This window comes from Meleagris gallopavo, chromosome 10, assembly GCF_905368555.1.
Source record: "Meleagris gallopavo chromosome 10, MGAL_WU_HG_1.1, whole genome shotgun sequence".
In the NCBI taxonomy this organism is placed as follows: domain Eukaryota; kingdom Metazoa; phylum Chordata; class Aves; order Galliformes; family Phasianidae; genus Meleagris; species Meleagris gallopavo.
In genome coordinates, this window is record NC_139413.1 from 4,727,675 (window position 1) to 4,744,740 (window position 17,066).

The following is a 17,066-nucleotide window of genomic DNA, read 5'->3' on the forward strand; positions in this document are numbered from 1 at the left end:
GAGAGGCGGATGGGCTTGGAGAGGTGTATGCCCCCAAAGCTGAAGCTGTGTAAGGAGATGATTCGTGCTTCTCTTGCAGGCTCTCCCCTATGTCTGCCTCCTAATCGCGATGCTTTTCTTCATCTATGCCATCATTGGGATGCAGGTGAGCACAGACATCTCAGCATGCTTCCTTGGGCACAGACAAGCTGGAGAGACACATCTCAGTGTTACAACCCTGCACAGCAGCCAGCCTGTCACTGCTTCACCGCTCTGGGTGCCCTGGTTCCCAAGGGCAGCAGAGCTTGTTCAGGAGCCACATCACTGCGTGCCCTGAGCTCCCTGCTTCCTCCCTGCTTGTACCCTTGGGGATGTGGAGACTCAGCTGGGCAGCCTGTGCCGCAGCTGCTTCCCAATCACTCCCTCTTCATTCCACAGGTTTTCAAAATCATACCCAATCCCTGTCTCCCTGGTAGGAAGGATGTGGTGAGCATCGCTTCCCATCCCAACAGATGCATCGCCACATGGTCCCCTGCAGCCCATTCTTGCACACAGTGGTGGCCACACTGGTCGGGATCTCGAGCTCAGGGACCTGCAGCCCTTAGCAGAGCAGGGGTCTGCACAGCACAGGGAGACGTGGGCTTCCCAGGCTCCAGCACAGGCACATGAGCACTGCTCTCACTCCAGCACGTGCTCGCGGCACTGGCTCGGCAGCACGGTGACTAACACCAGTGCTGAGGATCTCACAAAGCATCTCTATTAGCACTCAGGATCTTCAGCTGCCCGATGAGCAAGCCTCTGTGATAACAAAAGCAATCTCCTGCTGCTCTCTGTTAGGGAGGGGGGTGAAGCAGAATTTCAGAGCAGGTAGTGCATCGCTCGCTGCTATGTGGTCTCATCCTTCCCCAAGAGTTGCTGGGCTGGTTTTGGCCTCTCCATCCCACACATCTCAGCACCGGCTCCAGGTGTTCTCCATGCTAAACAACTGCCATCTGACTCAGCCCCCTCCCTGCCGTGTGGTAGTATTGGATTTATTATTATTATTTTTTTTTAAACATCATTGTGAACAAATCCCCAAGCAGTAAAGTCTGTGGGCGTTATTTGAGCAAAATAGCTGGAGGCAGAAAATATTCCACAATTACGCATTCCAAAAAACCCGTACAGGGGAAGAAATACTCTTGCAGTTAGAGTATTTTTAGGCTCAGGAAAAGTGGAATAAATATTTAACAGTAATAACAGCACATTTTTCCAATTTAAGGCACTTTGCAAACGTTCACCGCGTCCTATCGTGGCCTTGGCACTGGGTTGTTAGTAGGATGGATTTGGGGATTTGTCACTTCTCGTGGCCCTGGAGACTTTCTGGTCTGGGGCAGGACTGGTGTTGCCTGAACCCTTTTTCCCCCCTGTAGGTTTTTGGCAACATCAAACTAGATGAGGAAAGCCACATTAACCGGCACAACAACTTCCGCAGCTTCCTGGGCTCCCTCATGCTTCTCTTCAGGTAAGCAGCTACACGTTGGGGGTTCAGGGCTCTACATCCTTCCCCACTGCATCCTTCCCTGCTGCTGAGCGTGGCTTTGTTGGTGCAGGAGTGCCACCGGTGAGGCATGGCAGGAGATCATGCTCTCCTGCCTGGAGGGCAAGGGCTGCGAGCCAGACACGACGGCGACATCCGGGCAGAATGAGAACGAGCGCTGTGGCACCGACCTGGCCTACGTCTATTTTGTCTCCTTCATCTTCTTCTGCTCGTTCCTGGTGAGTTCTTCTACTTGGACACAGGGTCATCCTGGATGCCTTCATCCCACCTTCCCTGGGGTGCAGCCCCGCAGCCACCCAGCACCTTCCCTAAGGCTTTGGGGTTCGCACTGTGCCCTGCATCCCATTACAACCAAGATAGCTTCAATCCTGGAGCACTTGCTTCTCCAAAACAGCACCTGCTGTTTGTCTCAATTCCTTCTTTAATTCCATCTTCCCACGACTTCCTTTTCTGCTCCCTTTCCCCCACTTCCCTTTCTCTCTGCCTTTCTCCTTTTCACTTAGATGCTCAACCTGTTTGTGGCAGTCATCATGGACAATTTTGAGTACCTGACACGAGATTCCTCCATCCTGGGACCTCACCATCTAGATGAATTTGTCCGGATCTGGGCAGAGTATGACAGAGCAGCGTGGTATGTAGCCAGCTCCTCCTCTCCCAAGCAGCCTCTCCAGTCTGGTTTTAAGTAGGTGTTTCTGCTTTCTGCTGTTGGAAACCACCTGGCTGGGATGCCTGGGATGGTCACTGCAGGACTGCTCTCATTCATGGACATTACACAGGCAGCAGCTGGTTCCTGGTGGCACAGGCACCTTAGGGGATATCCTGAAGATGCTCATGGTTGGCCATGGTGTTTAGCCATGGTTCCTGCTGTCCCTCTCCTCCTCTACCATGCTGCAGGCAGGCCCATCTCTGCAACCTTCCTGGTCTCTGAACAAGCCAGGCTTCAGAGCCTGGTCCCTGGCACCCATAGCTCCCATCAAGGTGCAGTGGAGGGTGGCTTGTCCCCAGTCTAGGGAGATGCTGAGTGTCTGCTAGGGTCCTTCTAGATCACCAGGGAGCTGTTGTAGGCTGGGGACAGGCTCGCTCTTATGCACCCACCCTACAGGAGATGGATGCACTTTGTTTCCTGAGCTTATAGCTTTGCTGATGAGAACCCCAGTGAGCAAGGCTTCCGTTTGTATGCAGCACCCTGCTCTCGGCAATGGGATGAGCCACACTGGTTAGTCAGGCTTTGGCTTTGGAGCAGCTCTGTGCTGCTCCTCCCATGATGATGTGGAGCATCTCAAGAGCTGTGTGCAGCCCTCAGCAGAGCAGAGAACACTATGAAGGTGTCTTGTGTGGTCCCTTCCTCCCTCAGCCTAGGGACACCCTTTTTGGAGCCACGTCCCAACACTGTGCCTGGGTGCTCTTAACTCAGGACCCTTGGCCGATGCACGTGCTCCTTAGGGAAGCATCACCTCTTCTGCTAATCTGCCTCTTAAGAAACCAGGAGGTTTTATAAGCCTAATATCACCTCCTGGCACAGTTTCCTGCACCATTTGTCTCCAGCCCAGTTCAGTTCAGAGCTGGCCAGGTTCTTCCCACATGGCCTCTCACCAGTGCCCAGTGCTGTTGCATGGGCAGGTGAATTGGCTTGTGAGCAGGTAGCTGTGCCTTTGGGAAGGTGAGCATGGGTGAGTAGATATCCAGAGGAGATATGAGATGAAACACCCTCTGGTTGTTGTGGGGTTCCTCGCCTGTGGGTATGGGAAAGGATTTCTTCACACCAGCCACTCTCACCCCATGTCGGTGTTTGGGTTCCAAGGGCAGTTGCTGCAAAAGGCCCTCTCTGATTTCTGAGCAAAGCTTTGTCATGAGCTTTGTCATGATACGTAGCTGGCGGGTAGGGGCTGTGAGCAGATGGTGGTATTGGGGCCACTGGGGCAGCGCTGGCCCTTGTTGTGGGGTGAAGAACAGGTGAGTACATCCCAGTGAGTGCCACTGGGCACAGCTCTGCACCCTGACACTGGGAACGTTTCAGGAAGGGTCTCAGGGGAGACTGTACAAGTCTTACACTAGGGAGGCTCAGGGACTGGTTTTGCCCACATGGTTGGCTTAGCTCTGGCCAGTGATGGAGAGGGGACAAGAGAAGGAGAAACCTGAGGCAAAGGCACAAGGTAGGGTGGTAATGCTGCTCTTTGCCTCCCTGTATGGTTTCCCTCCAAGCTTGTCCAAGGATGCCCAGGAGGCTGCAGCATGCTGCACCTCAGCAAATCCACCCCACAGTCCTGCTTCCCAAAGGGCTCTGAGCTGGAGCGGGGTGAAGAGCTCAGCATCCCTGCGCTTGGTCCTGCCAGCTCCCCACCTCGACTGCTTCCTTATTTCAGCAGTGATGGAGGGATATGGGCTGTATCCCGCCACTGCTACTGCTGGGTCTGGGTTTGGGAGAGAAGGGGGTGTGTGTGGGGGAGGTTTTGCTTCTAATAATGTGTACCCTTGGCAGAGCGTGTTCTGGTGATCAGAGCACAGGAACAGACCACCAGAGACCTAGGTGCCAGTGCCAGAGTCACCGGCCACCAGCTGGTCACATTATCTCTCCCTGTCTCGTGTTCCCCAGATGCTGGAGATGCAATTGACTCAGCTGCCAACCTCTCTGGAAGGACCAGAGGGTTCTGATGTGGGAGATGCAGCTCCACCAGAAGGGAGAAGGGCTTGCGGTTGCTAGAACCCAACCAATATCTACCTTCTAAAACCCCAGCCCTCTCCCACCAACTATAGATAGCCAGGGGCACGATGAGGAAGGGTGATGGGGTGGTGCCCACTGCCTACACCATGTTTCTCCAGGGTCAGCATGGGTCAGGGTGAGGAGGTGTGAGCTGACACGTGACGGAGAGGGCAGCAACTGGAGCTCACAACTCCCCCTCTCTGGGTCTGACAGAGCCAGAAGGAGAAGAGCCATGCACCCCTGGGGGTCTTACCCCACAGCCGGTCCTAGCCCCCTGGTGAAGCTCTCCACCCTTTCAGTGTCCTATTAACCCACCTGTGCTTCCTTTGCAGCGGCAGGATCTCGTATAAGGATATGTACAAATTAGTACGGGTGATCTCGCCTCCTCTGGGCCTAGGAGAGAACTGCCCCTACAGGGTGGCGTGCAAGGTTTGCCTCCCAGTCCTCCGCCACAACCTGGCCACGGGACGCACCATCCACCCCTCCTTTCCCCCGCTCCGCCGCCACCGCGCCTCCCGAGGGAACCCTCACGTTGCTTTCCTTTGAGTTTAAAGAGGTCCATGGCCTCCCAGAGCCAGCAGCTGTTCCCTCCGGGGGGGCCCAGAGCCTCCCGGGGTGGGTTTTGTCAAATTGTGCCAATCCCCCCTGCCCCATCAGCTCAGAGCCTCAGCTCGGTGGACATGTGCCACTGTCCCCCACTGGGCTCCTCCAGGTAGCATCTGTGGAAGCAGGGCTTTTTCTCTTCCCTGTTGGGGGCTCAGGTGTGGTTTACTGCTGGGGATGGAGAGATGGGTGAAGGCAGAAGGGTGTCAGGGGCTCAGTTGCTTTGGAGAGGGAGGACTGGGAGACCAGAGTGACCCCGCTCCCTGTAGGACACCTGGGGACATGGTGCTGAGCCTGACGCACCATGCTCTAAGCGTGATGTTCAGAGGACGCAGTTCAGATCTCAGTGATCAGGGGAGCTCTTCTCTTGCTCATCTTGCCCTTTGTTTGCTGGAGTTGCCAGAAGGAGGTGGCATCAGGGATCTTCTGGGGCCAGGCTGGCTCTGTGGTGGCCACCCCAGCCTGCGGTGCCACAGCATGCCACCCATGCTCATTCCTGGTTTCTGGAGCTCAGCCATCCCTCTGCTCGAGGCAGCTTCTCAGCTGTAAGCCCAAAGGAGCGATCTGACATCCTTGTGCACCTGTGCACTTTCTTTTAGATTGACTTTTAGAATGGCAACTGAGCATAACCCCACACCGCTGCCTTCTCCACAGTGCCACAACACCCATGTCTGTGTCTGTGGCAGAAGAGGACGAATCAGAGCGCTCTGTCTTCCCTCTTCATCCCTTACAGCATCTGAGGTGTGCTCCCCAGTCTTTATCCTGCAAGGAAAGAGATTCCTCTGCATCTTCTCTGCTGTGTTTTCTCCAGCATCCCTGAAGTGGGTTTGTCATCCTCTGCAGATGCCCATAAGGATGATGCACACATCTGGAAGGCTAAGACCAGGAGCAAAGTGGAGGAAGCCAGACAAGCCTCGGGCACTCAGTCAGCTCGTTGATGAAGAGGTGGTTGAGGGTTTTCTTGCAAGAATCTCAGACAGCTCATCCCTTCAAGGAGACAGTCCACAGCCTTTGCACACTTCTCTGTTGCATTCCTGGCAAAATGCTTTGTTCCTGCAAACAAAAGGCACCTGCAGGATGAAATTCTGGCCTTTCTCAGTTGGCTGCAGGGCTTTGCTGGGAAATTCTGCTCTCCGAAGCCAGAGCACCAGGTGCTTGCAGGTGTACCTGTGATGATCCCTCGTAGGAGGGAGATTTGCAGCTGTCTGGGCTTTCTACTGGCTCTGTGGGATGCACAGAGCAGTGGGGGTGGTAGGTGGATATCCTTCTGGCCTTCTCTTCATTGTGCATCATGGTCTCCTCCCTGTGTACAGGGCATTTCAAGGACATGAGAGATTTCCTGGGATTCCTCCCAGCCTGGAACAGTTCCAAGAAGACAACTGGTGAAGAAAGGAAGTCCACGTGGTCATCGTGTTTTGCTACCATGGTCCAGATCCCCAAATGTCAACCATCTTGCAGCTTGGGGAGTCTGCCTGACACATCACAGTGCACAGGTTCACCTTCCTGGAGGCATCAAGAGCCATCATTTTCAAAGTGATGTATGAGAGCAAGCCTGCAGCCTTTCATCACCAGGCAATTTGACAACAAATACTTGCAGAAACATGGCAAAGAAGTTTATGGAGTGGGAGACAGGATGCTATGGACACGGTGGTCCAGCAACTTCAAGATGCAGCATGGGATGGTAGGGAAACTTATCTGCTGGGCCATCTGCAGGTGGGCTCACAAGATGCAGAAAGCCTTCCCATGGAAATCCAGCAAGCTCTGTCCTTGTGCTGGGGCGAGCAGGTCTTGTAATTGCACCTCACTGGGAATGCACCCTTACAGTCAGCTTTGCTCCCTGGGGCTCTCTCTCTGCCTTTCTTCATCCCCTTCTACTTCTGGCAAGCCATCCTGTCCAGATGGATAGCATTTTACATGCCTTCCTGTGTTTGGCTTCATGGGGATGTGCTTCTGGGCACAGCTGTGCTGAGCAAAATGATATGAGATCTCTGCTCTGAGCAGATGCAATGTATGCAGACTGTAAGAGCAGCACAGTTGTGCAATATCTGCTGGCTGTTGATGCAAACTCTTGCTTTCATGGGAATCCATTCCTCTCAGTGCAAAAGGTGAAGTCTGACATATGCTGGGAGTGCTAAAATCCACTCTGCAGGAAGGACGGGTTCAAGGTCACTATCTTGCTTCCTTGTTGCACAAAGCTTTTGAGCACATGAATTCTGAAGTCGACATCTCACTCTAGACACCTCAAGTCAGTGTACAGCCAGCTCTGCCATGGCGCTGCTTATGGACTGCTGGATCTGGGTATTTTCACTTGCCCATCTCATCCCTGCATTATTATCATCCTCTCTCCAGGCCTTTTAGATACGTCCGTTCCGCTAAAGGACAGGTTGTCCCACCGGCAGCCCACTGCAGGTGGTCATATCAGAAACATCAGAACTAACCTAGCAGGGACCTCTTTGGCCAGGAGCTGCTTCCACAGCGGCTGATGCCCTTGAGAAGAGGAGATACCTCCGCACTTTTCCTCTCACCATTGGGGTTGGGAAACAGCCAGCATCCCAGCGGCATCCTTCTCTCCCCAGCCACCTGCCTGAGCTGGGTTCCTCTCCATCCTCCTCCTGTCCTTGACGTGATGGCCCTCATGCTACTATTGCCCTTCTCCATCAGCCACCCCCCCAGTGGAGCAGGTCAGCGGCTTGGCATGAGGAGAAGAAGAGGTGGCCAAGCCCAGCATCCCTGGGAAATGCACGTAGACATCCTCCTGGGTGTGCAGAGCCTGGCACAGGGAGTTTCTGGTGACAGTGACCCTAGACTGGCCCTGGTAAAGAGGAGAAGCGAGAGGTGGGGCCCGTCCTAGCTGCCCCCGATGGGAAACCCAAACGAACCCCAATGTTGGAAGGCCCAAACAGCTGCCTCTGCTGAGACTCTTTAAACTCCAACCTGGTGGAACTTGCAGCCGCATGCGGGAGAGAGCCAGGGCGGGAGCATGGCATGCACAACTTTTTCCTCCTGATTTTATTTTTTCAGCCGATTCAGCATGCCTTTTGCACTGGTGCATGGTGGGAAAGCGGTCCATCCGCAGAGCCAGACGGAAGCAACTGGGCATCTTCCTTTGACAAGTGACCCTGGCCCACTGCCTTCTATGCAAGACGCTGCCTCCCAATTGCATAGACCTTATGAGATGGGGATACACAGCCTTCCGGCTATGGGTTAGGTGGCCACACAAAGCAACCCCCAGGCCCCCGGGAGGGAAGAACACGACGCAGGCCACTGAGCGCATTGAGTCGCCGTGGTGCAAACCACCCGACCTCCAATAACCCATGGCTCGAGTGCCGTGTATCTGATTTATACCACTCGCACACAGCCCTGGAACCTTGTAGGACAAGGCGGGGGCTCCTGGAGGGCCGTAGGGACGGGGGTGAGGCAGGAGGAGGACTCCCGGGCTGCTGGCGAGGTGGGCGCTTGAGGCCAGCAGCAGAGCGGGGTGAGTCGCTTTTCTGCCAGCATTCCTGGGTCTGTGTGAGCAGTGCTATAAATCCACATCAGGACAGTCTCTCATGTATGATTTGCCTTGATTAACGGGTTTCCTGTTCTTTTCCTGTTTGTCCGTTTGTTTTTTCTCTCCTGTTTCCTGTACTATTTTGTTTGTACGTTTTTTCTGCTCTCTGGGAATGCCTCCTCTCTCTCTGCATCTCCCTCCCTCCCCTTCCCCCTCCATGAGCAGTGGCCGAATCCATTACACTGAGATGTATGAAATGCTGACTCTTATGTCACCACCGCTAGGCCTCGGCAAGAGATGTCCTTCCAAAGTGGCCTATAAGGTAGATCAACCCTTCCTTCTCTGGGGGCTTAGGGCCAAGCAGGAGCTGGTGGGCGGTGGGGCTGGGGGACCTGGGGTTTGCTGGAGGCTTCCAACCCATGGTGTGCCCAAAAGGGTGCTGGCCACGCTGGCAGGTCTCTGCTGCCCTTGTCACTTGCAAATTTGGAGAGCTCTGGGGTGGAAGACCCCCGAGTAAGGGCAAGGAGAGGGGCAGCGGTAGGGCAAGTGTGGAGGTGGGAGGGCTGAAGACAAGGTGAGGAGTGGGTCCACAGCACTTTCAGGAGGGTGCCATGTCTCTAAGACCTCTAGCCCAGGAGTTTGACCCTTGGGCTTGCAGCCACCCTTGTCCTAGCCAACTAAACCTCACAGAGATGGGAAGCAGGTGGGCAGCAAGGATGCATCTTGCAGGAGCATCTCTGCAGCACATTGGCTCGAGACATCCGAGGGACATCTCGTGCTATGGGGATACCCAGGTGCCTCCAATAGACAGCTGTGAGCTTTACGGGATGCTCAGGGAGCCCTGAGAGATGTGGGTTGGGAACAGCTAGGATGAAACCTGGAGCAATGTGCTGCCCAGACTGGAGAGAGCTGGGCCTTCCCTTGGTAGCTAGTTGCTGTCCTTTCAGCAGCACTGGCAGAGGTGCTAACAATAAGGGGGGGTCTGTGTGCTTGCAAGCACACTGCAGCGCTTGTTATGTGCTTTCACATGCATATGCCCATCATAGGGGTTGAAGGCAGGGAGAAGACATGAGAAGCTGGGGAGGAAGGGACTGGCAGGGAAGGGATGAGCCCAGGAGTTCACAAAGCAAAATATACTCTCTGGAAAGTGGATCTGGTCACTTTGGTTTGCACCCCGCCTGCCCAGGGTGGGGAAGGAGCATGGCGTGTCTGACCTGCCTTGGTTGCCCTCCTCTCTTTCCTTCTGCACTTTTTTCTCCCCCTCCTTCCCTTCCCCACCCTTGGATAATTCGGACCCTGTGCATGTGCTGGCAAACTTCATCTCTGAAAGACGCAAAAAGGGGCGCCAGGATGTAGCATGCTAGAGGAATCGAGCCGATCCGAAGTCCCTGAAGGTTAGGGACCCTCCTCTCCCCTGCCCCAGGTGGGAAGGGTTGAGAGCTGGAAAGTCAAACCACCCAGGAACGGAGACTTGAGCCCCCTCTCCCCCTCCCCAGCACCTGCCGTTCCCCTGATGGGTCAGGCATCCACAAAGTGCTGGGAGGTGGCCCATTGTCAGGCGCTTTTTTGGGGAGGGGGCCCAGGGGCCGTTCCTGGGGTGCAGGAGGAGCCCTGGAAGGCAGTGAGCCGGTGTCCTGGGGTGGAAGGAGCCGGGGGGTGGCGGGGGTGATCCTTGCCCTTCTTTTTTGGCTGTGCTGTTTTGACACTCTTTGTTGCTTTTTATTTTATTTTATTTTATTTTAATTTATTTTATTTTTTTCCTTTTATTTAACATTTAATTTCTTTTCCTCCAGCCTGGTCGATGTGTTTTTCGATATTGTTTTCCGTCCGCTGTTTTCTTCTCTCTCTTGCGCAGAGACTGGTGCTGATGAACATGCCCGTGGCTGAGGACATGACAGTCCATTTCACCTCCACCCTGATGGCGCTGATACGCACCGCCCTGGACATCAAAATTGCCAAAGGTAATGGCACTGGGGTTGGGGATGGGCAGAGCAGGAAGGTTTTGGAGCAGTCCTGTTGGCATCATGGCCAAACTGGGGCTGAGTCTGGCGTGTGGATGGAAGTGATTGATCCAAGCAAGCAAATTTCTGCTGCTCGTAAGGAGCAGGATTGCATTTATGTAGGGAAGAGGTGGTCAGTTTTCCACTAGAAGCTGCTCCTAGAGCAAAACCTGCTTTACACCCACTGTGCAAAAGAGGAGAGGGAGAATTCCCCTTCCTCCTCAAGTAGAAAGACAAACCAAGGAGGGAGACACATCACGTGTGCCTGGCTCCAAAGACTGAGGAGCAGAAATCTATCTCACAGCGAGCACAACATGTTCAGAGCTGAAAAAAATGGTTTTTTTTTTTGTTGTTGTTGTTGCTGGAAACACTCTGATTCATCAGATCAAAAGCTTTCTGCGGAAGCATGCCACTTTCAAATTGTCCCCTGGGAAGAGTTCAGAAAGCCCAACCCAGGCAAGATCAGCAGGAGCCCTGCGCTGCCTGCATCATAAAAATCAGGTTTGAGCCCTTTCTGGATAAAGCAGAGATTTGAAGCTGGCCAAATTCCCTTGCCCAGAGGCACCCAAGCCTCAGTTGGCGTGTGTTAATGGCTTACTTTGAGCCTGGTTCTTCCACAGCTCAGCAGATCCCTTTGCTGCTGGCCAAAAAGCTCGGCTCTGCTTTAAGGACTTCAGCCAAGCAGAGCTGCTCTTCCACCAGCACATGATCTGCTCCCCAGCAAAAAGAAAGTGGGGCAGCAGCAGGTGTGTGTGGGCTGGAGTAGGATTGGAGCGGCAGAGACGGACCCAAGGCGAGCTCGAAGATGGCAGCTTTGAGTGGGAGGGCAGGGGATGGGAGATGGTGGCACATATGGAGGGAATGGTGGGAAAGTTTCCCTGCAAGAGCAGGAGAGCAGGCTGCATGATGGAACGTGGCTCTCCCAGCCCCGAGAGCTGGGCGCTGCTCATCTCTGTGAGTGAACCTCACTGAAGTGGTGCCTTTAGATGGGTGCCAGGTCTTGATGTACATGGGCTGCTTTTTTCTTTGCTGTTCAAGGTGGTGCAGATTGGCAGCAGTTAGACTCTGAGCTTCAAAAGGAGATCCTGACCATTTGGCCTCACCTGTCCCAGAAGATGCTCGACCTGTTGGTACCCATGCCAAAAAGTGAGTCTCTGTATGGACCACGACCACTGCCAAATTCTCACTGCACCTGCAGCAGCGTCTTCCTGCTGGGAGATGGGGACCAGTCAGACACACCCCGGATGGGGAAGAGCTGGGAAGAGGGTTTGTGCTGCTACAAGGCCTGCTCATGGGAGCCCTTTGGGGAAACACGCAGTTCACAGAGGAGGTCTCCTGTAAGTCATTCTGGAGCATACAGGAGCAGCAAGCTGATCACTGTGAATCACAGAATCACAGAACGGTTGAGGTTGGAAAGGACCTCTGGAGGTCACCTGGTCCAAACTCATTGCTCTCAGGCACAATTAGTCTGTTGATGTGATGAGGATGTGCATTTTGGTGGTTTATTATGGTTCCTGCCACCTCCATCCATTTCATCTCCTCCCATGTACCTAAACGTTCAACTCTTTCACTGCCTCAGTGGTGAGAAGTTTGTGGGTGATCAGGGCATCCCACAGCTGGGCTCTTCCTGAGATCAGTGCTGGTGCCTTCAGATCTGCTATTTCTACTGACACAAAAGCATCCCTTCTTCCTTCTCTTCTCATGCCCTCAGCCTCTGACCTGACTGTTGGCAAAATATATGCAGCCATGATGATTATGGATTACTACAAGCAGAGCAAGGCGAAGAAACAGAGGCAGCAGCTGGAGGAGCAGGTGAGGCTCAGGGAGGGCATGTGGTGCTCAGGATGGGTTTTTTTGGAGCACCCTCACAAAGACAGCGTGCTTCATATCACACCCTGACCTGACACCTGTCCAGCCCCCAGCTGGCTGGGGAGCCAAAGTGAGGATGTCCAAGGGGCTCTTGGTTCGTGTGGTGCTGGCTTTCAACAGGTGCTGCCCATCCCTTGGTGCATGTTGGGTTTTGTTGGCTACAGACGTGCATCCTCAGCCTCTGACAGTGAATATGTGCACACCCTCGCCTTCCCCGTGCTTTCTAGTTAAAGAGCTGGACTGTGTTTCATGCAGGCTCAGCTTCTTCATTTGTTCCCCTCAGAAAAACGCGCCCATGTTCCAGCGCATGGAGCCATCCTCTTTGCCACAGGAAATCATCTCCAACGCAAAGGCTCTGCCTTACCTCCAGCAGGACACTCTCACAGGACTGTGAGTATTGCCTCGACAAGGGGTGAGGTTTTCCAGCAGCTTCTCTATTTCTGGAAGGGGGAGTGGGCACTGCCTCAGCTCTCCAAGGAGCATGGTGGCTGTATTAGGGATGTCTGTATCGGGGCTGAGCGTGGGGACCCTCCCCAAGTGACAGCAACACCTGAGTCGTGCCCACCCTGAAGCCAGACCATTATTGCAGGAGCAGCCGGAGTGGGTTCCCCTCGCTGAGCCCACTCTCACCACAGGAGATCTTCCAGCTGGCGTGCATGGATCCAGCCCAGGGGCAGTTCCAGGAGCACCAGTCTCTGGTAAAGCCACACGCTGCCTGCCGGGCATTGCCTGCGCTCCCAGAAGGATGCTGGTGGGCGCGGGGAGGTGTGGGACCATCGTTGTGTTTGAATCTGGCCCCTCAGCTCTTGCAGACAGGACTGCGAGCACGGTCTGATGCCCTGCAGTAAAACATCCTTCTTTTTGCAGGCTGCTCTTTTTTTTTCCCCTGAGCGCTCATTTCAGTGGGTTACCCCGTGCTGAGCAATGGTATCTGATGTTTTTGGATTCATGTTCATTTTGTTGTCAGTGCTGGTGTCCCCGACCCAAACCATCACCACAGGGTGCGCCCCTCCGGCCTCGCACACATGCCAGCAGCAGTGTCCGTGTGTGTGTGTGCATCTATACACGTATTTCTCTCTCTGTGTCTGTGTGTGTGCAGCCACGCACTGCCACAGTGCTTGTTGGGTACCACCGTGCGTCTCCAGCCCGGTCTGTGTCCCCGTGCTCTGTCACACTCCGTGAGCTGTGTACCACACACATGTGCAGTCCCTGCCCCTTCTGCCAACCCTCCCTCAATCTGACACGGGTCCTGTGCCCCGTTCCCCTAAATCAGGGATTGGGAAAGGAAATCAAGCCTAGGTGGCTGGGCTGATCCAGGCAATGTTTGCACTGCCAGCACTGAAGGAATGAGGTGCGAGGTGGACTTGGACAAGGGGTGAGCCTGAAGTCCCACACCTGAGCTCACCTGGTTTGCAAAATGGTGGTCAGTTTGAGTGGCTACAAGGCTGCTATCTCTCCCAGACTTCCCTGCTGGCCCTCTTAAAACCCACCTCAGGCTACCTGTCCCCCCGAGGAGTAGTGCCCAACCGTGCCCTGACCCCATCCCAAGAGCGTGGCTGTGTGTTTGTTTCCAGGAGCCAGAGGTTAGGGAGTTTCAAAGAGTGCAACCCTCTAACCGTGGCAGCTACCTTCCCGTGGACACTCAGGACCACGCTGTCTCTGGGAGGGCCTCCTCTATGCCTCGTCTCACTGTGGATCCCCAGGTAAAACCAAGCAAAGCCCCCACGGGTGCCGGGTCCAAGCAAAGCCTACCAGGTAACGCTGGTGGTAAAACCTTCTGAGCTCCACGGCTCCCCAGAGCACCAGTGGGGTGTTCCACAAGGAGGAGAGCTTCTGTCTCATATGTGGTGGGGACCAGCAGTGCAGAGCAGCCAAAGGAATTGCTCACTTGCTCTTGCAGCAGGATCATGCTGGGACCCCGCAGGGAACCGATATGATGGGACAACCTCCTTTCCTCCAGCCCGGAGACTGGCTGAGATGTAAGGAGTCCCTGCTCGGATGCAAAGTGATGTCCCAGAGAATGAAACACCTTCTCCTTATGTCCCCTTGTCCCATCACACGTGCTTGTCTGCATGTGTCTGCGGACAGTCTGTCCGGGTGAGCCCAGGTCACATTTCACCTCGTTTGTCTGGCTGGTTTCTCTGTTGTTCTGTCTTGTATTCAACCTCAACTGAGACACAGAAGGTTTTCTGGGGTTTGATTTCACAATCCATCCCTGTGAAGTCTCCAGGTCTGGTTCCTCAAAGGGGTGTTGGTGCAGCCTGGCACCAGCGCAGGGTGCTTTGGGGAGCGCCAAGGGAAGGGAAACTTTGCCTCATGGAATTCAACTGTCTGGGAGATGGTTGGGAATAAGGGAGGAGAGGAGACGGGGAGAAGGACTTGAGGCTGAAGAGGCAAAAAGCTGCTAAAGTAAAGTGGAGGGAAATTCACAAGATGGTTAGAGGTCTGGAGCACCTCTCCTAAGCTGAGGGAGCTGGGCTTGTTCAGCCTGGAAATGGTAAGACTCCAGGGAAATCTCATTGTGGTCTTCCAGTACTTGAAGGGAGCTTATAAGCAGGAAGGGATTGAGTTCCTATATGGTTTGATAGTGATAGAACAAGGGGGAATTGCTTTAAACTAAAAGAGGGGAGATTTAGGTGAGATGTTAGGAGGAAATTCTTCACTCAGAGTGGTGAGGAACTGGCATTGCTGCCCAGAGCTGTGGGTGCCCCATCCCTGGAGGTACCCCAGGACATGGATGGGCCCTGGGCAGCCTGAGCTGGGGGCAGCCAGCCCATGGCAGGGGGGAGCTGGCAGGGCTTTAGGGCCCCTTTCAACCCAACCATTCAGAGATTCTATCAAGGGGATGATGTTTTCCAAAAAGCATGTGAGATTATAAGCTGGAAGGAATAGAGGAGTGAGGAAGAGGAGTGATAAAAGGCAGTGTGAGCAGGGAGAGAGGGACTGAGTGCAGGAAAAGGGGACATGAGGATAAAAGAGGACAGGCGAGGGGTCTGAAAATGCTGTGAAAATAACCACTGAGTGAGGAGCACTGGAGAGATGGGGCACTCTCTGCTCTCTCATCATGATTTCTCCTGCAGTGCCCCCATTTGCTCTGCTGGTCCCATTCCCTAGATGGGAGGGATGCTGTGGCAGCTTGGGACCATGGTTTAGTATCTACACTATCACCGTGCCATGGGCAGGATGCAGCTGCTCCTCCTCTGGCTCCCAGAGCTTTGAGCCATGCTCGGGCACTTTGCTAGCAACGCTCTTCAGCCAGACCCGCTTTCTTTCTGCCCCTGATTCGTGGCGAGGTCATTTAGGGGGGTGTGCTGCCCCAGGTTGACCACCCCTAAACCTCATGGTGCTAAGGAGCTCATGGCGGGAGCAGCGGTGGGGCTGTGGCTGGAGCATCCCATGTTCACCCCATCACCGTCTGGCCGGGTCGTTGCAGGTGGTGACGGACACCAGCTCGATGCGGCGGTCGTTTTCCACCATCCGGGACAAACGCACCAACACCTCCTGGCTGGATGAGTTCTCCATGGAGCGCAGCAGTGACAACACCTACAAGTCCCGCCGGCGCAGCTACCACTCCTCGCTCCAGCTCTCTGCCCGGCGCCTCAACGCTGACTCAGGTGAATGAGAACCCCTTCCCGTCTCTAAAAATCAACCCGGTGTTGTCCTTCCTTGTCGCCATCACGGGGACGTGGAGCAAGGGACCAATGGGCTTTGCTGCAGGCCACAGGTCCGAGGGGCACCGCTCAGGCGGCAGGGAGAGGGGCCGATCCAAAGAGCGCAAGCACTTGCTGTCCCCTGACATCTCCCGCTGCAACTCAGAGGAGAGGAGTCCCCAGGCACACGATGAGTCTCCAGAGCGGCGGCGCGAGTCCCGGTCCCCCAGCGAGGGCAGGTCGCAAACGCCCAACAGGCAGGTGGGTGGAAAAATCTTTCTTAAGTGCAAAGGGATGCTTGGTAATGGCCTCAAGTTGTGCCACAGGGAGGTTCAAGTCGAATATTAAGAAAAGGTTCTTCTCAGAAAGAGCAGCAGGGCACTGGCTGCCCAGGGAGTGGTGGAGTCACTGTCCCTGGAGGTGTTACAGAACCGTGGAGATGTGGCACTGAGGGACGTGGTCAGTGGTGGTGGTGGGCTGGGGTTGGACTTGGTGATCTTAGAGTCTTTTCCGACCATGATGGTTCTATGATTCCATTCTGGGGGCTTTGTAATGGCTCTTCTCCCAGTGATGCGTACAGTCAACAAATGTACAGTTAGCAGAGTGGTGTGGTTAAGATGGTATTTTACAGGTTGTGTAATTAGAAAGATTATCGTGGAGCAAAGCGATAATCAAAGAGAAATGAAATGCTCACCTAGGCTTGCAGTAGAAAATTCCAAAAGGAGCAATCTCCAGAAAGAGATCCTTCTCAAGCGGCAGTCAGCCCTTAAATGGGGTCTAGGAGAGATGGAGCCAGGCTTCACTCCTTCCAGTCACGCAGCCTTCACTTTGCTCCCGCAGCTGATTCAGTGCTTGCCTCAGGCGATCAATCAGAGGTTCAGGCCATGACTCAGAGTTCCCATATAGGTGGCATCTCTTCTTGTCCCCAGTGAGAATGAGAATAGTATTGTTGGCTTGATGGTGCCTGGTGTGCCTCACAGTGTCTTTGGAGAGAGGGGAGGTCACCACGTAGGTTCTGGTGCCTCTGGAGCTGGTTTCACCACCACAGCACCTGCTCCCTGCCAAAGCTGAGGAGTCCTAGCTGCACAAGCTGGAGATGCCAGTGCTCAAAGATATGCTACCAGCGAAGAGAACGGCAGCTAAAGAGCATTTAGCTCTTCCCACTGCGAGCTTGCAATGCCCTGCTCTGGTTGGTCTCATTACACAAAAAACTTCTGGCGTGTTGCCACCACAA

The 17,066-nt window shown here is 54.4% G+C and overlaps 1 protein-coding gene across 5 annotated transcripts in view; it reads left to right on the top strand.

Annotated features, from left to right (window-relative positions):
- CACNA1E (calcium voltage-gated channel subunit alpha1 E) overlaps positions 1–17,066 on the top strand; it is an 85,004-nt gene that overhangs the window by 65,230 nt on the left and 2,708 nt on the right. For 2 of the 5 annotated variants that reach the window (XM_085231416.1, XM_085231418.1), the window contains 13 exons: positions 80–145; positions 1,389–1,480; positions 1,569–1,734; positions 2,020–2,147; positions 8,539–8,635; positions 10,169–10,274; positions 11,352–11,459; positions 12,025–12,125; positions 12,466–12,572; positions 12,772–12,880; positions 13,757–13,885; positions 15,616–15,796; positions 15,900–16,093. In XM_085231416.1, the coding sequence (XP_085087542.1) occupies positions 80–145; positions 1,389–1,480; positions 1,569–1,734; positions 2,020–2,147; positions 8,539–8,635; positions 10,169–10,274; positions 11,352–11,459; positions 12,025–12,125; positions 12,466–12,572; positions 12,772–12,880; positions 13,757–13,885; positions 15,616–15,796; positions 15,900–16,093 (1,584 nt within the window). Of the gene's footprint in view, positions 1–79; positions 146–1,388; positions 1,481–1,568; positions 1,735–2,019; positions 2,148–4,549; positions 4,647–8,538; positions 8,636–10,168; positions 10,275–11,351; positions 11,460–12,024; positions 12,126–12,465; positions 12,573–12,771; positions 12,881–13,756; positions 13,886–15,615; positions 15,797–15,899; positions 16,094–17,066 lie in introns of all 5 variants that reach the window. The other 3 variants (XM_085231417.1, XM_085231419.1, XM_085231415.1) reach the window with 2 other exon arrangements.